General features: G+C 43.0%; 1 protein-coding gene across 1 annotated transcript; it reads right to left on the bottom strand.

Moving 5' to 3' along the window:
- Nucleotides 1-8,637: 8,637 nt before the first annotated feature.
- On the bottom strand, nt 8,638-23,160 carry NPM1 (nucleophosmin 1). The gene is made up of 11 exons (XM_067304781.1): nt 23,021-23,160; nt 21,941-22,020; nt 18,965-19,084; nt 18,082-18,175; nt 17,065-17,168; nt 16,016-16,077; nt 15,391-15,445; nt 13,861-13,950; nt 12,752-12,853; nt 9,970-10,044; nt 8,638-8,992 (listed from the first exon to the last, which is right to left on the bottom strand). The coding sequence occupies exons 1-11, from the start codon at nt 23,082-23,084 to the stop codon at nt 8,954-8,956; spliced, it is 885 nt and encodes a 294-aa protein (XP_067160882.1). The 5' UTR covers nt 23,085-23,160; the 3' UTR covers nt 8,638-8,953.
- Between the last annotated feature and the right edge of the window lie 746 nt (nt 23,161-23,906).

Genomic DNA, 23,906 nt, shown 5'->3' with positions numbered 1-23,906 from the left:
AGAGAGAGCAAGGTTTGGTTCTGCTGGAACCAACTGCCCTTTCTGAATTTCTTGGGAACTAACACAACAGTGATGTCTCTTCAAACTATACACCATACACACATCTCACACCTATCCAAAGGGAGAACCCAGCATGCTACAAGCCTTTACTCTAAAGTATATCATTACTTTAAAAAAAAGAAAAGAAGTAAAGAAACTCAAAGTCTCTTATTCAGCAGCCAGCATTTTCAAGGATTTCCCCCCCCCTCCACTGAAACACCTCCTGGATTTCAATAGGATTTGGGAACTGAAACCTCCAATTGCTTTGAAACTTCCAGTACACTCATTAAATAAACCTTAGTGCTTTATCACTGGAGGAGGGGGAAAAGGAAAGCATTGAAAATGATGGCCATCTCAAGCTAAAGGAGATACAAATACAGTAGTTCAACATGTCACTCCCCTGGGCAGCTGACCTCAGCTGTGCAAAGCCCCTCCACCAGTAAAACCCCCTTGCCTGTGTCCTTCCAGCTCAGCAGCCCCGTAAGTCTCCCGGCAGCACCTTGGGAAGGATGCCCACGGGGTTTGCTTGGTAGCACTGCCCAGAAGGAGCATCACAGCTTATGTGGGAAAGCACACAGCAGCTGTCTTGAATGCTTCTGAAGGAAAGTAAGAATAGACAACCTCTGCAGGCAACCCTACACAAACCAGCGAGAAATTCCACTTCCCCGCCTTCACAGTGCATTAAATCCTAAGGCTTGGCTTCTTGGATTTATATTCCTCCATGGTTTCATTTTTCCCTAAAAAAAGTTCCAAGCTGTTAAGCTTCAAAACTTAATATTTCCTTAACTCAGAGCTTTTCAGCTCGACAGCTCTTAAACATAAACCTCTTTAATTGAAGTCTCCTGAATTAAGCTGTCTCCAGCAAGTCACCATCTCAAGCCCTGCCTGAGGAGCCTCACTCTTTCTGGGAGGATTGGTCCCTCCCCACCCAGCTGTTGCAGGCTTCTCACCACCTACCCTGTGGGGCTCCAGGCATGCTATTGAGTGGGCAGGACCTCACTCTGGAGGCTGCATGCCAAAGCACATCACTGCAGCGCTGTGTGCCCCTGCAGCAGCTTCCAGGTGCCAGCACAAAGCACTGAGTGTCTCAGGAGCAGTTTGGGGATGAGACACATCAGAGCCGCAAGCAACTGCAGGCACCGAGCAACTGGTGACATCTTGGACCCCTCAACACCGAGTCACTGCCCTCTGCCTGGGCACAGCTGAACAAGACTTTGGAGCAAGTCTGATGGCTTTGAGACAGACACAGGTCAAATTCCCTTTATGGGCACATACAAAGGAGCAGATGGGCCAGCTACAACCCCTGGGGTCTGGTACACAGCCTCTGCTGGATTTCCCAGGGGTATTAAACATAATAGGACTAAGGCCTACACTAATAACTCCAACCCCAGGCTTCACGTTGTCATTAAAGACCAAACAGATGCCACTTAGCACTTCCCACTGGAACCTTCTCTCAGCTTTGCCAAATGCAGTTGTGCAGGTTGGTATTTTCCTTGACAAGTGCCTGCCTCACCCTGCTACTTACCAAAAAAGTCAAGTAAAACAGCTCATTTGTCTAAAAACAAGGTGGTATAAAAAAATTTTCTACTGATCATTCTGAAGAGCAGTTGTAGCCTATACCTGACCTCAGAACAAGAACCTGGAAAAATATGACAGATGGGTGGGTCTTTGTCTTTGCCGTTCCCACAAAGATATACCCAAACATAGCAGTTTTTCTGCAAAATCACAGGGCCACAGCTCAGCAAAAAGATATCTCTGGAAGTCCCATTCGCCTTGCACGTGCAAAGTCTCTGGCAACCCTACAGGCAGTAAGGTACATTCAGGTAAAGCTGAATGCTCCATGCACTCAGAGGTGCAGCAGCAGAGCAGGGCTGGCCTTACTTGTAACTGCTGTTCTTTACCACAACCGAAATGAGGGCACTAGTCCCTGCTATGCTCTCAGAGATACTTCAAGTATAGCCAGGCAACACAGAAAGGAAAACAGATTCACACACTCCAGGGACACGAGTTAGCTCAGAATAGGAAGGAGATTGATGAGGTTCAGAAGCTGCAGCAGGGAAAGTGAGAAACTTTAGCAGAGAATATGATCCAGTCCACACCTGGCCTGCTGTTACAGCCGTGCATCTCTCCTGCCACACAGGGTCATGAGGTAGTGTGTCATTGATTGAGAATGCAGATTTGATCTAGGAGCCAAGGAGAAAAGTCAAGGGGAGGAGAGTAGGGCCAGAAGCTTGATCATCTGGGAAGACATTAGTTATGATTGCTTGAGCAATGAGCCTGGGAACCAGTGGGTTGGAGGAAAGAAAGGAAGAAGAGGGTGTGTGAGGAGGAGCCAACAGGTAGAATAAGGACCAGGTGGAGGAGCCTACCAGAGGAGCACTGAGCTTGCAAGGGTGCTCAAACATTGTCTAAATATTGAGAGCGCATGACTGATCAGGGAAAGACAGTGCTGCTAGCAATAGCAAGGGGAAGGAGAACAGATTGGAGGAGGAAGTAGGTGGAAAGAGAAGGATCAGAACAAGCAGGACAGAAGAAGCTTGAGAAGTAGTTGTGAACCAAGTTAGCAAGTAGAAGGCTATGACAAGATATGTAATTGGGGGATGAATAAGTTGGAAAGGACTATCTAGATCCATAAAGCAAGAGGGAGCAAGCAGAAACATCTCTCTTAGTTTGTGACCCTAAAAAAGAACCCAAGATCCCCCAACCTCCCTGTCCTTAAGTGGTCTGTGGAGATTGCAAGGGCTCAATCCCCTTTTTATCTTCATCACAGTGATCCCATGACATGTTACTGCCCCTAGCTACTCCACTGGCAGGAGGCTGAGTAGGCAAACTTTATTCCACATACTGACAAATTTATGGTGGGGAAAAACTGACCTCTGTTTTTTAAAATCAATACCAATAAATCATCTTGACAAAAGAGAAATGCACAAAGCTGCTCTAAAAGTTGTGTAGCCTTGGCAATCTGTACTACACCCAGGCAAGGTATTACATCTCCACTCTGTAGTCATCATCAATACAGATCTTTGCTATTCCTTTTACATATCACTCTCTATGACACTAGGTAGGCTGGCTTTAAAGGAGCCTAATAACACTCTAGTGCACTTACTGAGGTTACTGACTTTTTTTTAGGTTGTATTTAATTTTCTAAGTGGTGCATCTCTCCAACAGATTTATGAGATAGTGGAAAACTACAATCAAATGACTAATGAGTAAAGCTTTCCATTTAGTAATAAGGTCACCTCCAGCATTCAGGACCCTTTCCCTGCCCCTTAATTCCCCCTCACCCATACTTTTAAGCATTTCCTTCAAGTCTTCCACATGGAAATAGCTTTTAACTAAACCCCCTTCCCCACCAACACACACACATACAAGGAACACCTAAAGAACCAGTCCATGTTTCTCTTCCTCTTTTAGTTATGACCATTCTTTTCAGGCACATCTATCTATTGTCAGTAGGTCCTTCTGTCAGCTTGGGCTCTTCTTAGAACACAACTTAGTTTAAAAAGCAAAGGAACTGAAAGGGCACCATGGTCTTCCTGTGTCCCAGGATGAACGAACACGCAATTGCTCTGCTCCTCCTCCATTTTCAGATGCACACAGTTGAAGTATAAAGAAGTTCCATTAATAGTTTGTGCTACCAAAAACATTCTGCATACAGACCACTTCCAAATCTGCAGGTACATGGGGAGGTGACACTCAGTTAAAGCAATGCCAGTGTGATATATACCATCAGTGCCTCAATATACCATGATTTGCATTACTAGAGGTTTCTTAGCAAGAACATCCTTGGGAAAATATCACAATTGCAAGCCTTGGGACAAATGTAAGGAGTAACAGGAAAGAAGTTGAGAGTAAGGCATGGATAAAGGTGGCTTCTGCAGTGAGATGCCAAATAACTCTACATGTTACAAAATGGCTTCAACTCTCCCTGCAGTTATTCTTCATGAACCCCCCCCCCCCCAAACAAAACAAAAAAACAGTTAAAAAACACAGGCTTAATCTCAAAACAACTTTGAAAGTTTACATCCTCATTCAAGAGAAATTCCCTTTCTCTTAAGGGTCCTCTTGCTGATCATCCCCCTCAGTGTCTCTAGTCTTCCTGTTCTCACTTTTAACCCTCATCCTCATTACTTTTGAGTCATTGCCCTTTCTCATTCTTTGTTTTCTCCCAGGATCCTTTTCCTACAAAGTGTCTTCTGGCTCTGTTAAGGACAGCTAATAGGAGAAGTGGTGGAAGGGAAGAAGAGCCACTTTCTGAAGAACATAAGCAGCACAGCAAGTAAATACACGGCAAATCACACCATTTTAATTGACCGCAACCCACACACGGAATTAGAAGTTGTCTCTGCAGAATTTCATAACATCTTAATTAACACTTATTACTTTTTTGATTGACTTATTTAGTCCAAATAAAACATGGTTTAAAACACACTCTTGAGACACGTGCATACAAAGCAACCACTGAAGAGCCAATCCAATGGAATGGACCTCCAAAATGGAATTGATCCCAAAAGTGTAAATGTAGGGGGGGGGTTTAAGGCAGATTCCCTCTACCACCTGAGAAAGGAAAATGTAAAGCCCTTACAGACACCTCAGTTCTTCACCAGTTCTCCTGTGTCAAATCATGCAAGCTCAGCTCTCTTCCAATCTGATCATGAGAGTCAGTATTCAGACAAAGCAATCCTTAATAAATACCAGATCACAAAACTTCCAAACCTCACTCAACACAACCAATTGGCCTCACTGCTGCTTGCCAGGACCTACTGCCCATTAGACAAATCAAGGGAAATAAAGGCACTCCATCTAACGCTTAGCTCCAAAACCACCTAATTCATTTGCGATTTGTATATGACATTTCGTAAGTGGGCTGTCATCTTTAATTCCCCTTTGGGAAAACAGCAAGAGGAATAGGGATCTATCTGCTCATTCCACAGGGAAAGAGGGGAAGAAAAGTTGGGAAGAGTTTGGCTGCTACTCAGTAATGGCACATTGGAAGGAGACAGGACAGAGCCTGAAGTATCTGGGTAAAATTATGAGAAGGAGAGGACAGAGCATGTTCCAGCATGAACTTAGGCCCTGAGGGGCTGTCTGGGTGGCAAGAAGCCCAGAACCACCACCCATCCTGGCCCTGTTTTCCATTACCTCAGCCCACACACACTCCCTTCCACTCACTGCCAGCTACCCTTGAGGAGCTGTTCCTCTCCAAAGGCTGGAAAAAGAGTTGAGCACCAACAAAGCAGAGAAGAGCCCAATGCTCTTTGCAGCAAGGAGCTGTTGGGTTTGAGAGAACCATGCTTCATTTTGACAAAGTAGCTTGATTTGCAAAAGCACCAAATAGGACCTCAAATAAAGACAGATCTAAAGTAGCTGCAAGCACTTTGTTCTTGAAGCAGCACATGATAAGCAGCAAGGTACAGATCAAGATCCCCTAGGTGGGAAAAGGACAGTATCCTTATATTATCTTCTCTGAAATCAGATGTCCAGAAACCCAGAGACAAAACAGACCTGTAGGAGCAGTTGTAGCTGCAGCCAATGCCCTGTGGCAGAGAACAGTGCAGCTACCTTCCCATACATGGGCCATGATAGTACAGGCACTCCTGCTCAACGGTCCACCCTTCTCCTTGCCCTGGACAGGGCAATGCTCCCAATGTCTGTTTATTTACAGAGGCTACAGGAAAGAGTTTCATCTTAAAGAATGGACATGAAGCATGAAAAAAGGCAAGGATCAGAGGGGTCCTGCAACAGGGAGGGGAACAGGGTGAGAAATGAGTGGAGAAAGCAAATACAGGAGAGGTCATGGGATAGCTGCCTGGAGAGAGACATTTCAGTACTCTGTAAAGGGAAGGTGAGCAGTCTGCCTGAGGCAGAGAGAAAGCCTGCATTTACATTAATGCTCTCCTACCATGCCTGTACCTACATGATCTCCCCAAGGACTAACAGCCCTCAATAATGAGTACAAGTATTTCTATCAAAACAATAGTTTTGTTGCAATTATGCCATTATTAATACCACAGAAGCTTACTTAAGGGAGCTGCTCTGTGGAAAGTCAAAAACAGTACTTCAATAACCCACATCTGGTATTTGGTATCTTCTTTTTAACAGGTACTTTCACATGTGAGCTTAAACGGAGAATTTTAAAATTCAACATCTTAGGTTCTGTTCAAAGAACTTAAAACATTCAATGAAGTGAAAGACCTGGCAGCCACATCCAAATATCCTAGAGAATACCAGTGCACAGCCTCGCAGCCCCACAGGAGTCATCAGATGGCCAGCCCAAACAGGAGTGAAGTGTTTGGAGACATGACTGGCAGAAATGGGTGAAGTATGATGTTTAGGGGAGGGATAGGGCAGACTGCCACACGGCAATGAGCCAGACACAGAACAGTATAGCAGATAGCCACACTAACTTCTTTTCACAGCTAAAGCTGCAAGAATATAAATAGGCAGAAAACAGAGTAAGCAAGCTAAACAGGAGACAAGTTATCATCTTTACACCATGATGCAGATGCCACAAAGATGCCTCATGACACTTAACGGGAGCTTGATGAAGCTTTGACATTACACTGTACCTCTTACAGCACAGGAATACATTTTCCATTAGACCTGCCCGTACAGGCTGCCTTCCACCTCCAGTCCTTGTGTCAAGCCTGGCTGTGCCCCACCGACCTGGTTCAGTCAGCAACCTATAGACAGACGATTTCCCAGCTTTTCTAAAAAGTTTAATACCCTGAATATTTTATTGGCTGGATAGCCTCTTACTGAAATTACTGTACAATTTTCACTTGTTTCAGTCAAAATTGAGGGCAATTTTGCTTAAATGAGCCTGTGTGCCATTAGCTCTATTTCACTAGAGAAATTTGCTCCCACTTGTGCATGTGACATCATTTATTGATATAACCCCACCAAAATAGGCATTTCAAACCCTCATACTCTGCCTTTTCACATGCTGCAATTATAGTCAAGCTTAAATGAATCTTTTGACACTAGACTTGCACTGTATTTTGCTTCTCTACAGTGTACAATGCTTAGCTTTTTGTTTTTCCAAAAGAAGTTTGCTTCTGGAGAGTTGTACTGGTTTCCATCACACCTGGAAACTTGACTATAGAGTCTAAGGTTTTTACAATAGGAAACCCTAAAAATACATTGTTTCAGTAACCAAATTACATTCTGCTTCTAAAACAACTTGCAGAAGAACCAATAAATAGGAGACCCAATACCCAGCCTGCTTGCCGCAAAGGTAGTGCCGCAAAGATTTTTGTGTTGTAAAGGCAACAATGAAGAACAGAAAGCAACTTTTATCCACTAAACCACTGTAGGGCTCCAACTGCTGTGAGCCCTTCAGGGGGTAAAAACACAAACTGCTAAAACCTGCTTTAATATCATTTAATTCCCCAATAACATTTTCTGACGTGAAAAAATGGAAGTCAGTCACATTAATTCTGAACTCTGTAGTGAGGGCCAAATCAAGGTTTCATAGTTACTGTACTAAAGTATTGCTCCTGCCTTCATACCATTACTGCACAAAGTTACCATGCATTCTATAGCATTCAAACATTTGAAGCACTACAGCATTTAGGTAGCTTTGAGGAAAAGTTCACAACATCAGGTATGTCATTCATGATTTCCTCCTTTCAACATGAAAACGCCCTTACACCTTGGCATTTCTATTTTCTAGAACTGAGAATGATCCAGCAGATTGTTTTACCTCAGCCTTTTAAAGCCCTTGGTAGGCAATAATAATAAAATCTATTCTTGGCTCCATTTTGTCATCTTAGCCACACTTTAAAGGAGGCTTCTGGCTTAGCAAGTCACCAGGTTTGACCACAGAATTATCTCCCAAAGAAAGCCACTGTTTTTCACATGCTTTGCCCACATTTGTGAACAGTAGGATTAAGTTGAACAAGGACAACCATTATCTGCAGCACTTCTGAACATAATCTGAGGAACTGATACAGGCTACCTACCCATTTGAGCTTTTGGGATTTGTGATCCTGAAAGATTGGAGACTAGCTTCCCACCATTCCCAGGAATGTATCCACTGGCATTGATCTCACTCAGCCTAAGAGTGCTCTAGACACACCCTACAGCATTCAAAGAGCTTAACACTCTTCTCCACAAAACCCTTACAAGATTCATTAAGCGAGACAACCTCAAAGAGTGTAGCCCTTTATGGGAAAAGCACAGCCAGCATTTCCCAAATCAGAAGTATTACGTTTTACAAGTGGAGTCACAAGCCCTACAGATTCAATTGTTAAAGAGAAACCATAAACCAAGTGCAATCAAGCAGGGTCAGAAACTGAGATGCAGGAAAGGCTGTTTTAGGCAATTATATAATTAGTGGTCACTTCCAGACAAGAACACAGCCCAGCTTACCACTTAAGTCTTCTCACCAAACCATCTGTTCAGTAGCTGTTAAGCTCATGTAATTGGAGGAAAGTTGTCTTTAAAGCTGACAGAATAAATGAGACTATCTAATGCGTACTTGGTAAAGAGAAGTAGCCGAAATACTTAGCAGTAGTTCCTATGAGAACTTTCAAGCCCTGTTATCTTCCGTATTCAGTATGCAGTCTACCCCAACCCATAAAAAAGAAACGATAGTACTTTATTAAAATACTAAATTTTATTTTTTCCACGTACACTTAGTCTCCCCACCATTTCCATTTGTCTGACCACCACCACCACCATGCCTTATCAAAACATTCCATACATACTTAAAATGAAGCTGAGGGTGGAGTCCCGTCTTTAAAAACTAAACAGGCATTTTGGACAACACATTCTTGGCAAGGTAATCTGGATGACATTTATCAGACACTGTAGGGAAAGCTCTTTCAGCATTTGTAAAAAGGACAGCCAAATAATGGTTACAGAAATAAGACTGCAGATTTTAATGAACTGTTTAAACTGTTTTCTTTTCTTACAGAGTCTGTCTCCACTGCCAGAGAGCTTGAATGACCTGGAAGTGTACACAAAAAGTTAGAAATTGAAATCTAGTTTTCTAATTATTTTCAGTTTACTATCCCCATTTACTCCACAAAATATTGACATTAAGTTACAACAAAAAAATGCATTCTTCAGAGAAAATGAAGTTGAAAGCAACATTAGGTCCTTCTGTTAGGAGACTGTTATTCACAGTAAGTCACAATAATAAGAATTCAGTGAAGGTAAGTGAGAGGATGGGTGTGGACCAGCTAGGCAAATATTGGCTGAACTCTGCCTACCCTGGCTAATGTCAGAACAACTCCAGTAGCTGAGGCTAGCTGCTTTTAAACATTCTTTCAAGAACCTATCAATTTGTCTATCAGACAAGTTTATTCTGAACCACTGAAGGAAGCAGGAAAGCATAAGGAATTCTGTCACTGGAAGAAAGTTTTAACTTAGAGGAATTTTGATAGGGAAATCTAAGACATACTTTAACCTAGTACATGTTGAGTAATAACTAATTCAGAAACTTGCTTCCTGATACCACCTTTTGGCTTGCCCTCTTACAAGAGTTCAGTTGACTTTGGGAGAAAAAGAAGCAAGAAAGCCATAATTTCAATTGCAAAACAGTTCCCCCTCCCAGACACCCTCCCCAACAAAAGAAGGCTGAACAGCAGACTAGCCTAAGTGGCCAAATTCAGCAGCAAGGAAAACCACAGCTCATTTCCTTAGCCAACATGGTGCCAAAAGGAAAATTCTGTGGGTTTAGTAAGCAAGAGATAATTTACCAACCATATAAAAGCTGGAAAAATGTAATAAAATATTAGCTTTCTCATCTTAGCCAACTAAACCCTTAAAACCGTTCCCATTTATTTAATTTGAAGTATTGTTTGTGGTTTGTAACCCTTTGAAATAGTCTAAAGCTTGTAAAGACTAAGAAGTGGAAAAGAATCCCTACATTAGGTTATAAGCATTTTTTGGATTTTATCAAGCTCCAATAAATTCAGTTACCTTCTGGTCCTCCGTCCTGAAACAATTCTTAACATAGTTGGCAAATTTGGGTTCCAGCTTAGGAAGGGAAGAACCCTATTTTGAAAAAAGCAAACTTTAGTGTATGCAGGCCATTAAATGACTCCAATAAAATAACATATGAAGCTTAAACACTTTGCAACACAAGTGGAATTTTACTGGACTCACCTTGCAACATCCAGTCTGCTATCAAACCATTTTAAACATCTTTCACTACAATATGCAGATATTTACCACAGCAGTGAGGGCCTACACACTGAAATGGCTTTACAAGCAACTCTGCACATGCTCAAAAACACAACAGCAAGCATTTATCACTTAACCTTGTTTGTAGTCAACATACATATGCTATTCAGTTAAACTAGCACTAATTATGTATTTATGGCTTTCCTACCATGGTACGTAGCTTCAGACATGCTTGTCCTTTGGAAGCAGGTTTTTTCTGCTTCAGCTTTCTAAAGAAAAATTTAACTAATCTGCCACTCATGGCCCCCTATTTTAAGGCTCATTTTGGTACATCAGTTCTATAAATTCATGAGCCATTCCACACATGCGCTCACATACATCTGAAAATGTCTTTGCACATACTCAAGTGCACAAAGTGCATTCCATAACTCATGGATCTAGGTTGATCTTTTTACATGTCTCCCCTTTTTCCAGTCAAAATAATATGAAATCACCTTAAGGGACACTGACTTTCACATGCCACATGAGAAATTTTTATTATTTTTCCGTTACAACAATTGAAATTATCTAGCCTATAATTATAGAACACACTTTGCTGCTGTTCAGCACATTGCAGAAGGGACTTTTATGTTCAATGAAAACAAAGATACATTAGGAATATCTGAAACCAAAGTACACAATCAAAAAAGCTTGGATTTTGACAATGTCTTATTCCTTGAATCTGACAAGTACTGATGCTTTTCCATTAGCTTGTAGATACCAACTTAAGTTTGCTACATAATACAGGAGTTCCATTTTAATATTATCACACTTTCTCTAGCGATTCACACAAGCCATTTTTAAGCTGTTAACTTGCAGGCTGTCAGCTAAAACAGCTATTGTATATGGCAATGCACAAGCATTTTGCCTTACCAAGACAGTCTAGCACTATCTTGGAAAACACTAAATTAAGCTGTCTGCTTCTACAGATTTGTGCTTACACAGCACTTCCCAGTAAAAACAGTTTTCAGCAACCAAAAAGTGTACCCTACTGAAGCCACTTGCCAATTCTTATTATCCAGTCTGTATGCTGCATTATTCCCTCCACAGGGACATCTCTGCCTACTGCAAACAACTAAGCCACTTTTGCTTACAATGCAGAGGCAACACTAATCACTGTTCCTGTATGAGTCATGCAAAACCACCGCTAGCATCCACTTGTTCCAAGAGGTTAGTTTGACCTAGTAGAATGATACCATCCATCACTGTCAGGTTCACAATTTAGGGATATGCAATTTGATCCTGATGAAGTATATCACAGATCCACTATATATCCTTAGAGCCATTCTGCCATATTTTGCCTTCATAGGACAGAATTGTCTTGAAATATTAAGAAACAAAGCACAAGACAATCCTAATTCTTTAGGTGACTTAATTGCCAGTATAAGGAGGAAACAGGCATCTGAGGCTGAATTCAAAACCCAGAGCTCCTCATAAAATTGCCAATGCAGGCTTTACATTTATCCAAAAATAAGTCTCCAACAAGGAATCTGATTCAGTCACCAGAATTCCTTCGAATCACCAATGAGCATCTGATCTACAAGCAGAGTCTTGAATTAGTAAAAAAAATTCCAAAGTGCATGTAGTGTCAATGCCAGCTCCTCATTATCAGTTGTTCTGCAGCACAGGTGTGCCTCTACTGAACTGCACCCCTAGTTAACACACAGGTATCCAAACCTGGCTAATGGGGAAAGAATTACTACTACCTCTACACTCTACTACCAACCAGCCCATACAGAGAGCATTTTTACTAAAATGTAATTTTTGACACTTAAGCAGTAGCTAATGTATAGTAGCTAATAACACAACCTTGAAATGCCAGTTAAAGCTGACAGCACTCAAAAGACAAGAGGTCATTATCTGACCTTCAAAAGATGGAACATCCATTGAAGGGAGACTGAATTAACCTCAAATCTCCATCTCCAGTTCAGAAGGTAACTGCTTTTAAGACTTAATTGATTCATGAATGGATATCACAAGCACCTATCTCCCCCTTCTGGAAATTACAGAGCCTTACAAGTTTCCAAACTTGCATACTCCTTTTAGACCAATCAATTCCAGGTATGAAAAGAACCCTGCTTTAGTCTAGTTGCCTAAAATAAAGTGTGTATACTAGTTAGACACCTCTAGAATAAACACTACACCCAAGGCTGCTGGTTTTGTTGTTGCTTTTTTTTTTAAACACAGTAGAAACAGCTTAAAAAAATTAAGTTGGTAATCACCACTACTAGAGAAAAAACCTTAAGAGAAAGTTCATGGGAAAATGTGTGCAACTTGAAGCCCACATATACCCAGGAACATCAGCACAGCAGCTCCCACTAGGGTGTTAACTCTTGACCCTTTTGTTGGTTTCTCATGAACACAGTGGCTTCCATTTGTCCCAGAGTTTGTATTTCTAAGTTTCAACACTGATATAGCATTAATAGGACAGCAGTGACATGCAACCATTTCTTAATAACATCCAATACTTCTGATCCGCAAAGTAAAAAAAAAACATATATCAAAACTGACCAATCTGAAGTTCCAAAAAAAACCTCACCTTATCTACGGACGCCTGCATTTTTGCTTTAATCTCCTCTAATGACAGTGGGACTTTTGGTGTTTTGGGAGTTAGAGATTTTTCCTTCTTGGAATCTGGAGTCTGCAACAATTATACATTTTGTTAGAAACTTTCATATACATAAAGCTGCTTAGTATGCAAGATCAAGTTTTCTAGAAAAAAGAATCTTAAAACCTAGCAGAATTTATACCTAATACAGGAACAAGCTATTACACAAATACATCAGATACTTTTCAAAGTCATAGAAGTTAAAGTTGTGCTCCCAAGACAGCCCTTATGAAAGACAAGGTCAAGAACACAATATTTAAGTTTGAAATTAGTAAATATGGTTAGCATAGTGAGTATCTTATGTTCCTGGGCAGATGTTTACCCAGCTCTTTCCCAAAGACAAATGAAACTGAAAATAGCACAAACCAGTCATTTAGAGTGTGTTCCACAACTGCAGCCACATTAGGCCAGCCATGCTTTAAAAAGGCATAAATCTGCACTGCTTTTGAGATGATATCCTCCCATCCATCCCAAACTAATTTCTGTTTGCAACCTTTATGCGTGTTAATCTACATGCAGCAAGGGAAAGCCGCATAAGGAAGCTTGGCCCAGCTACAAAGAAGTTCAACATTAAAATTGTTAAGTTCTCAGATCACTTTCCTGAACTGCATCATCATAAAGGCACAAAACTAGCAGTGCTGGGACAAGGCAGGTAGCAGGAAACATAACTAGAAGCAAGGATCGGACTCCCTTGTCAGTGGCAGTCTTCTATCATACTACAGTGAGAGTTTGATCAACATCCTCTTGTCCTAGCAACTATGCAAAAAATATGAAGACTAGCAGTTTAAACAATGGGATCACAAATGATCACCAGGGACAGCATCGCTGATATAACTACAACAGCCAAGATTTAATACAGGGAGTACTACCAAAGAGCATCACAGGAGAACATTAAGCAATGACATGACAGCATTCCAATCATGCTTTCTACTCATATTCAAAAAACTAACTTAACAGTAACTTTAAATAACGTACTAACCATTATGCAAGATATTCCACACAGGAATTAACATTAGGTTTACTCATTTGCATTCACTCACTTTTGATTTAGATGCTGGTGTGGACGGCTTAGAGTCTTTTCCATTTTGCTTTGCTTTCTGCATATTTTTTCCTGAAGATTCACGGACAGGCTGAAAATAAAGCACTTAAGTTCACTTTCCATTAAAAAAAACCCACTGTTACCAATGAGAAGTTCATTAACATAATACATATTTGTCACCAGGTCTTCAGTATTATTTAACCTGGAACAAAGCAGCATAAACCAATGTGTCTATTATTTAATCAAAAAGCATGTATGCTACAAGAGCTCAAATGACTTTTCTAATTCTAGCTGGCACTGCAAGTTCAAGATCTGACAGTGCTAGTTATTTGAAAGATCATAACCTTTACTTCCTCTTAGCATTTCCTGCAGAAGTAGTCTGGCAAACGCATGCACAATGCCATATGCATATTCAAGAATTGGATTCTTGCGTTCCTATATAAATCAAAGGAGTATTTCATTCAACCGCACTGTGTTTGAATACATGGTGAGAGATCTGCAGTTGGCGTTAATATCTTTAACAGGTCTTAAAGCTGTTGCGCACTTTGACCTGCAGAAATGCATCAGGACAGAACAGCCTTTAGTGGAATACAACATTAAGTGTTCATTTCCAGACAGGAGATATGTAAATATAAATTGAAGCCAATGTAACCAAGTTTAAGAGATTAGTCACAACCTCCTTTATCTCTGCAGTTGCCAGACTGTCTTAGTTTATTTTACCACCAGATGGCACTCAAGGACTGATGCGATTTCATATTGGCTGCCTGAAGTGAACCTTTTCCAAGAGACTCGCATATGAAAGTCTTTTTCAATGGAAGTTACAATACAAAGATTCATTGACAGGGAAAGCACAGTCAACACATCTTACTTATCAGAACAGGATGTTGCTTACTGTCCAACATCCAAACATGAAACCATACCAGTCTGTCTACTGCACATGCATATACCCAGGTGGTAAAGGACCACCCAGCTGCCCCTGCTTTGTACTGAAGTAAATGCAATCTCAATGCATACACACACTGAAGTGTTCTAATGTCCTATTACGATTTCCTTTATATAAACTAAGCCAGATCAAAAGCACCCCATTCACAGATTCCAAGTAGCAGTGCTTATAGTCATTATCATTATTAATACAAAGAACCATCTGCCTGATTACTGTCTCCCCTTACACAATCTCAAGATATCCAGCCCACTATTAAAAACAAACCACTGCACAGAGCTTGAGAGTTCAGCTAGTTTCCACACTGCAATAAACTCAGGAGTTCAAACCTAAACCTGTATCTCACTTTTGCAAACTCAGCCCCCCCACCCAGAGGTCTTACCTTAAAGATCACTCTCAAGCAATTCAACAATTAGAGGTGCTAGCACTTACTCCTCCTGCCTGGATAAACTGAGCTACAGGTAGTAAGTCTACCCACTGATATCACTACCTTTCAAGTTCATTAAACAGGCTTTTTAACTCTTCATAGGTCAAACGAAGGATGTCAACAATGACATCTAAGTTCAAATGTTAAATATACAGGCCACTTACTTTCTTTATTGGCGTTTTCAGTTCTTCCTCATCTTCATCCAAGTCATCCTCATCACTATAATTAAAAGGTAGTCATTCACCATAGCTCAAGATTTATAGGCATAGACAATTACCTTATTCACCAAGAATTCATCTTACTTTTTCAATAAAAATTCTTACTAGTGAAGGAAGCAAGTAAGCTTTCAACTCTACCTTCTAGATTGTTTTAATGCATGGGAAGCTAATTATAGGTCAAATCCCCCTACTGACTAGCAAAGTAGTAAAACTCGTTCCCTTCCACTTTAATACCGAAAGCATGCATCTTCGGATTTGAAATAAGCTAAAGATTCCAAATGCAGTGATACAAACAGAACTACTACTAAAGAAGGAATTCTAAATTTATTTGAAGTTACTGAACTACATGAAACTAAGTCTTCTAACCCAATGTGAGATATTTGAAAAACACTCATTTTTTAAAGTTACAATTTAGTTTATAGCATGGAGATAAGTTTGAGCTAATTCTGCACTTTTGCAGCTAAGGAATTTCCTGGCATAATATCCAGTTACGGCATACATAATTCATGTCCTGAAACAATTAGCCCTGCAATGGCATTTCAAAACACACCATTAAATCAAAAACACATACTCATCATCATCATCGTCATCTTCATCATCATCGTCATCATCTTCTGACAATTTTGCTTTTTTCTAATAAAAAGAAATCAAGTCTGGTAAGTGTCAATACCACTTTGTTGATACACAGTAACCTTGACCCAAAATAATTTGCAGCATAAATACAAGATAGTCTCGATATAGCTAAAATCAAAAATTACACAATTTAGTGGTCACCACTGTTGTATAAATTTGTCCAATTTAACTTTATTTCCTCTGCCCTTTGAACAAAGGCCAAATTAACACTTGATCAGTTAACACTGACAAATACACAAGAAGGGACTGTGGCTTGGCATATCTGAAGTTACAGGAAAGCCAGGTAAGACATACCACCTCTGCATACACCCAGAAGCCTAGAAAAATAAGTTTGTCAATACTAAGATTTCGCCTGGTGTAAAAAAGCCACATTTACCTGCTTCTACAACTAAAGCTAACACTAAAGAGACACTAATCTAACACAGATCAGACTGTATACACACAAATATTCTAATGTTTTCCAAAATATGAGCCTGAAAGATAGATAGCTGGGATCCACCCCATGTTATCAGTAAGTACTGCGCTCCACAGTTAGGGTCCACCAACAGCTACCAAGTCAACAGCTCCCAACCCACTTGCACAGCGCTCTGAGCAAATGAACCTTTCTCCTTCTACTGCAGTGCTTCAATCAGCACTCGCACCCTAGTCACAAGTAGCTATCAAAATCTGCACACATTCAGTCACTGCAGTGGACAAAGCTTCCACCACCACTGCTGTTATGAGACAGCTTTCCACAATAAAAGTAGGTTTCCATTTTTGTATCAGCCCCCTTAGCAGAGCTTTGGAAGCTATCTGCACTCAAGAACTACATTTGTATAACTTGGGTCTTGGCAAGACCCAAGTACAGAATAATCTTTCCCCACAGAGGTGAATAAACCCTCTTACATCTAAATCACTGCAAGCCATGTAACTGCTTACTCCTAAGCAGCATTAATACCAAACCAATCTAAAAGAAAAATGCAGACAAGCTGATTAAAAAAAGTATACCTGTGGTGTTTTAGCTCCTCCTCCACTTGCTGGTCTCTTTGTTGAAGTGTTCACAATTTTTGTATCATCTTCCTCATCATCTGACTCTGGTTCTTCCTCTAATGCTGGTAAAATGAAAAGAATGTACCAAAAATTCACTTAATGGTAGTGAAAACAAGATACTAGTAAAGATACTAGTAAGGGACAGACAACATAAGAGTATCACCCAGAGCTGAAAAGGTAAGGTCCCCCAAACTGCTAGAATTCAAGCATGCAAAAGTCTCCTATTAGCAATTTAACCACTGAGGTCAGGTGGTTTTCCAGCTGACTTTATGCACACGCTACAAAACCTAAATCCACAATGGATGAATAACCACCCATATGCTGCCTGTAACATCCGTCTTGGAAAAGAAGCCATGGAAAGACAAGAACCAAATTTTCTCCATTTTAAAGGAGATGTGCTTAAGAACCTCTAGACAGAAAATGCCATTTCAAAAGCAACTCTACATACAGATAAAGAATCTAGTCCTGGCTTTAGCCTTTAGAACAAAATCAGAAATATTTCACAGGCTGTCTTCTCAAACCCCAACTGATGAAGTAAAAGGCTCATAGCTGGGGAGATTAACACCCATTTTTAAGGAGAGAAATTAGAACTAGAAATTAGAAGGCTGACAAAGTCCCCTTCCTCCTATAAAACAAGGGACAATAAAGAATATGCAAGTATTTCTTTGAACTTGCTTGCCCTCCAGGTATCTCATGTCCCTCACAACAGGCAATTAAAGATTCAGAAGACCAATATCGGAGAAGGCATTGCTCATGTTACTGGATACATCATTTAAGAAGTTCTGTTCATGCTGACAGGTAGTGAGATCACAAGGTGCTGCCCCCACAGGGTTCCAGACACTAGCGTGGGACATTTCCAACACTGACACCTTAAGCATGCCAAATGGTGCTCTACCAGCTGTAATATGCATATTTATTCTAGGGACATTGAAAAGGTGTTTTACTTTGAAAAACAGTAAATAGACTAATACATACCTACAAGATGCTGACCACTGACATAAACAGGCCCTGAACCACATTTCAACCTCAAGACCACTGGTGGTGTAATCTCAAAGCCACCTAATGAAACCTGAGGAAAAAAGCATTGTAATTTATTAACATATTAAGGGCAAGGGGTGCTTAACAACCCATTCAAATGAGACCAAGAGCACCAACATTTGGAGATTCCAGGGCTAATGCAATTACAACAAGCTTCAGACTAACAGAATATTCCAGAAATGTTTATGGAGTCCATTCAGGCTTATCAAAAAGTCACAATAGTGATCTACTACAATCTCATGGCATATTATAATATGCCGGACCAACCTAGGTTTCTACACATCCTAGTAGCAATGCAATTTGAACAATATCCACTGTACCTTATACTTCCATTGAGTCAAACCTGGAAATTCTTTAGTTACATTCCTGATGGCAGGAATGAATGCTAGGGTGACCTTAATTCAAGGGAAAGTGGCAGTCATCTTTACAATCTCTTGAGAGCTTGGGATCCAAGAATGGAACTAGATTTTCTCATATCAGGCTCAAAGCAAGCAACACAGGCTAGAGATGCATCCGCTTGCAAATGCATATATTTGTATACACAGATGACATGTATAATATATACCATCCCTAAAAAAGCATAACTTGAACCAAAGTTCCAGATTGTCTCCAATGACTACTAAAATAGGTCAACCGAGTTCAAAAAATGTATTTGTATCCAGCTCTTACTTGCATTTGCTACCCCTGCCAATACTGACATGTGTCTGAACACACTGACAAGCAGTTTCAACACAATTTAGTCAACTGCAAGCTTTTCTAACCTGTTTTTCCTGACCTGAGACCCAATTTGTACTAGACTTTTTCAAGTACATGTCCTTACCGTAGGCTGCACTGACATCTTCAGCGATGCCAGTATTACTTTAATAGGGTTGCCTTCATAGTCCAGTGCTTCTGCTTCTACGACATGTAACTCATCTTTGGCTCCAGCCCCCAAAGTAACCTGCAAAGTAAGCAACAGAGCACATTGAGACTCTTCTCAAATATTCTGAAGTCTTTTAAAACACACGCACTGCTCTGCACCTCTTAAGGTGGAAGTCTGTATTTCTGGCTGCTAATAGTTCAACTACACCCCCCTCCCAAGCCAATATTCCCTTTCCCATAACACTGGCATTTAAGAGATTTCACTTAGACATTTCAGTACACTACTCCATCAGAACAAAGTAGACAATTTTCTACTGGCTTATTGCATTGAAGTGGGTCAGTGACAAGTCCAAGCAGCACCAGAGCTGCCCCAAGGGAAGCAGCACAGATACATGGCTAGAGGAAGGGAAACAACTGCCATCACTACTACAGTGCCATAATTTAAGCCTGAGCCTTCTGTGGTAAGTGACAAAAAGTCATGCACTTCACGAGATCCAAAAATCCTAGCTGCAGGGAGGAAAGCGAGTGACAGACATGAGGCAGGCCTGAAATTCCAGTTCTGTAAAGCACTGGCATCTGAGTCAGGGTTACATGTGAGATCTGAAGACCAAGGATTCTGTTCTTAAAGTACTAGTTATTCCTGAGACAAGTAAACAAGGTTCACTGTTTCCTTTTCAAAGGTCCCTGAAAGGAAATTTCCCCACTCTCCATGGGAGATCTGGGTGTAAACACTTCAGGCAGACAGCAGCATAGATATCAAGTTTCCATTCTCTGCCTAAGGGCTGTGTTTTAAGCAAGCTTTAATGATCTGGACAAGGCATACCCAACTGCTCACTGAGAAAGAGGATATAGGATTTCCTACTCTTAGCAAGTTTTGTTACTGCAAATTGAAAGTTAAATTGCTACTCTTATCTCTCAAATGGGTCAGCAACAATACATTTAGCTCCTGGAACTACCCACCAGGGCAAGACTTCCACCTAAGAGCACTTCCCCTCACCTCCCAGTTACTCCTGTCACTCACACCACATCTTGAGCAATACGTACTATTTATTTATTAACAACCAATGCAGAGTGTCTAGCAAGTATCCATTCATGTGCTTTAACTTTTATACTGAAGGTGAGCACCATATTAGCAACAAGCAGGTAATGAAATGGAGACCATCCCCTCTGTTTGCAGCTGTCATTGTTTAAGATCAGGCATTTGAGAAAACCCTCACATGCCACTTTCTACCTCTACATGCATCAATCCTCCTCCTCTTTCACTTTTATCCCCCTTTTTTTTAATCTCTTTTCTGCATCTCATACCAAGCCCCCTGCCACACTTGAATCTTAACTGACATATGCCAGTTAGCATCTTTATTCACCTAGTTTTATCAGGTTCACAGAGCATAGTCACCAAGTATTCACTAGCTTCATATTTGATCTTCCAAAAACTCCTTGCTCTGCTTGCCAAGGCAATTTTTCTTTGTTTCTAGCAATGTCATTCAACCTCCAAGCCTTTCAGATATTCCGTTTGTCATGTTATTTCAACCTTCTTGTCTCTCCTACAAATTATGCTCCTTTAAGAGGCAGTTTTCTGCATTAGACCTCCCCCCCCCGCAACCTTAAAAACTAAGTACTAGTGCTATAGGTCCATCAATTTGTCTCACCCCCCATGAAGAGGTCACAGCAATCAAAGGAGATGGTGTAGGTAATTTTCCAAAACCAGGAACTTTGGATAAAACCACACAACTCAAGCATCATTCAGTGGCTCATTTCATGTGCACTACAAACATGCAGATATGAGAACAATCCACATGAACTTGCCCTATCCATACTTTAATATGTTCTTGCCTCAAGAGAAATTCTAAAAGGCCACTAATTAAGTATAAAGTAGTCATTGTCAAGCCTGGATTGTGTTTTTTTATAAAATGCAAGGACTCTATAAACATGGTTCACAAAATACCATAATATTTGAATTAATGCCATAAGTATGTATTACTTTGAATGAGCTTTAACTTGGACAGCCATTATTATCCTGGACTCCTGCAGGAAGCAATCCAGAGTTCTAAAACTCACTTATTTAGAAGTACCATCAGGGCATCTCTCTACATTTAAATAAATGTACTATTAAATGCTAGACTAAAGTACACAGACATGACAATATTTAAATCTCTTGCCTGCGAAATTGTGTCATGTTATGTTTGTGCTAACCAAAACAGAAGTCACATGCTTAGTCCAGAGCACAGAAATGCAGTGTCTTTCTTGCTGGGACAGCAGAAAGAACTAAGGACATATTTAAAACCCTCAACGCACAGATCTTGATTTCTAGGAGTACCCTGTTCAGCAAGCAGCTGCTCTGTCAGATGAAAAGTCTGAATGAAAGATGGTGTTTCCTGTAACATCCTTAAGAGGCCAATACTACTAAAAATGAATCAGAACATAAGCCTTCCCCCCCCAACTTAGATGCAATATTAGCTGCTTATAGGGCAAAGAGCATTGGAATTATAATGCTGGGAGAACATATGAAAAAGTCTTCAAAATAAAGTCTCCCCAGTCTGCACCCATCTGTGAACAACACAAATCCAATCCCACCTTGTGCTCCTGCAGCATCTAAATCACTGCGTTAAAGATAACAGAAGATATATGTCTGTCTTATTTCTTTTAGTAAACTTTTATTGAGCTATTACGAATTCATTTTTTTACATTTTTTTTAAACCTTGTGTCACTTGCTATAAGCCATGAAACAACAATGGAGAATTTTCCAGGTAAAATGGGACGTTCAGTTCCTAGTAAGAAGAGCTAATTGACACAAAACACTTGGAAATGCCAGCAGAAGGAACAGATGTTAAGGGAATAAATTTCCACATCACAAAAGCTCGCTTCTCATAATGTAGCATATCAGTACTTAAAAAACAAATTTAAAACTTGCAACTTAAAAACAAATAGTACTTGCCGTTCTCAAAGACAATTGATGTTCATTTTCTTCATCATCTACTTTGAACTGATACTCCTTGTCTGCTTTAAGCTCACAGCCTGTGAAAAGATCACTAAGTTGTAAGCAAACTATTGTATTTAGGAACAAGTATTTACTAGCCACTTGTTACTTTGAAGCTTAATGCTTTCTGCTTTATGGCGCTGCACTGGCGTCGAAAACCAACCGCATTCCATGCACACAAGGAGACTTAAGAGAAATGCGTGGGGAAGGGAAAACCCCAGGCAAGTCCCCGGCCCACCGCCTACCGTGCAGCTCCTGCCCACAGCGTCAGCCATTACGCTTCATTCAAGCCCATCCGCTATGAAACCAGCAACCTCCAGCGCCCTGCGCGCTGCCCGTGCGGCCGCCGGCGATTTGCCGCGTACGGAGAGGCGCGGGGCCGGCGGGCCGGGAGCCCCCGGGGCCGGGAGCCGGCGAGGCGCGCCCCCGCCCCGCCGCCCTCCACGTGCTCCACCTCCCGTCGCGCTGCCATGTGCTCAGGCCGCCGCCGGCTCCACGCCGGGCGCCCGCAACGCGCCCGCGTCCTCAGGAACGAGCGGCGGCCCGGCGGGCGAGCAGGCAGGCAGGCGGCGGAGGGGCCGGGCGGCCGGCGGGAGGCAGGCGAACAAAAGCCGGCCCCGCCAGGCCGCCGCCACGTGCGAGCGGCCCGCCACGTGGGGCGCGCGCCGCGGGGCAGCGCGGCCGCGCGGCTAACGGACGCCCGCGCGCGGCCAACGGACACCGGCGCGCGGCTAACGGTCACGCGGCCAGCGGACGCCTCCACTCCCGCCCCCGCCCGCCCCGGCGCCGACCCTCCCCTGCAGGGCGCCCGCCGCCCCGCGTCCCCGCCGAGGGCCGCGGCAGGCCACCGCGGGGCCGCGGCTCCCATCGGGCGGCGCCGCCGCCGCTGCCGGCCCCCCCGCCGCCGCCGCCCACTCGCCCCGGGCGCGGAGCGGAGGCCTGAGGAGGCGGATGGCGGCCGTCAGGGGCCCGGGCAGGGCGAGGAAAGGAGAGGAGGGAAGGGAAGGGGAGGGGGGCGGCGCGCGGCGGAGCCGTTACCGAAGAGAAAGGTCTGGGGGCGCAGGGGGCCCATGCTCTCCATGTCCATGGCGCTGTCCTCCATCTTCTCGGGCCTGCTGGTGCGGGAGGCGCAGGGGCGGGATGCGGCGCTGCGGGCGGACGCGCACTAAAGGAAGCCCCGCGCCCGCCCCCTCCCAGATATAGCCCGCGCGCTCTCGCGAGAGCGCCGCGCCATGCTCCGCCCCTCCGCCGCGACACTGCGCAGGCGCCGCCACCGCCCCCGCGCGTTCCCGCCGCGCCGCGCCGCGTGGGGGCTCGGGAGCGCGGCCGGCGCCGCGCGGGGGGCTGCGGCGCTCACAAAATGGTGGCGGGGGCAGAGGCGGGCGGCGGTCGCGGGGCAGAAGGCGCTTGCTTGTGAGCAAAACCTGCTGTCGTTAGTGGCGTAGCCGCGCGGTGCCCTGAGCGAGCCGCAGCCGTGCGGGCCCGGGGGCGAGGGGAAGGGCCGGGCCGGGTCCGGACGGAGCCGCGGCGAGGCACCCCTGGGCCGCCGCACGCCGTGGGCCGCAGTGTTTGGGAGCTGCTGTGGGGCTGGCGGCTGGGGGGAGCTGGCACTTGGGGCGCCCGCTTGTCGCAGGGGGCAGAAAGAGAAGGTCAGGAGCCCCGTGCGGAGCGGGACGCACTGAGGAGGCGCGTGTGGGCTGCCGCAGGTGCTCACCCGTGGCCCCGGGCGCAGGGGCCAGGACGCCCCCGGGTGCATGAACCACTTGCCGCGCCTCCGCGTTACTGCTTCGGGCTGCCTGCGTGTCCAGGGCCTGATCTGTGAAAGTCAGGCTTTCTGGGTGCTGTAAATGAGCTAATCTCAAAAATAGTTTACCTGAACACCCACCCTTCAAAAACAAAAGTATATGGCCTCCTATTGCCCAAG

This window comes from Apteryx mantelli, chromosome 14, assembly GCF_036417845.1.
Source record: "Apteryx mantelli isolate bAptMan1 chromosome 14, bAptMan1.hap1, whole genome shotgun sequence".
Taxonomy (NCBI): domain Eukaryota; kingdom Metazoa; phylum Chordata; class Aves; order Apterygiformes; family Apterygidae; genus Apteryx; species Apteryx mantelli.
The sequence above is the reverse complement of the archived record's forward strand: the minus strand, read 5'-3'. Positions and strand labels throughout refer to the sequence as shown.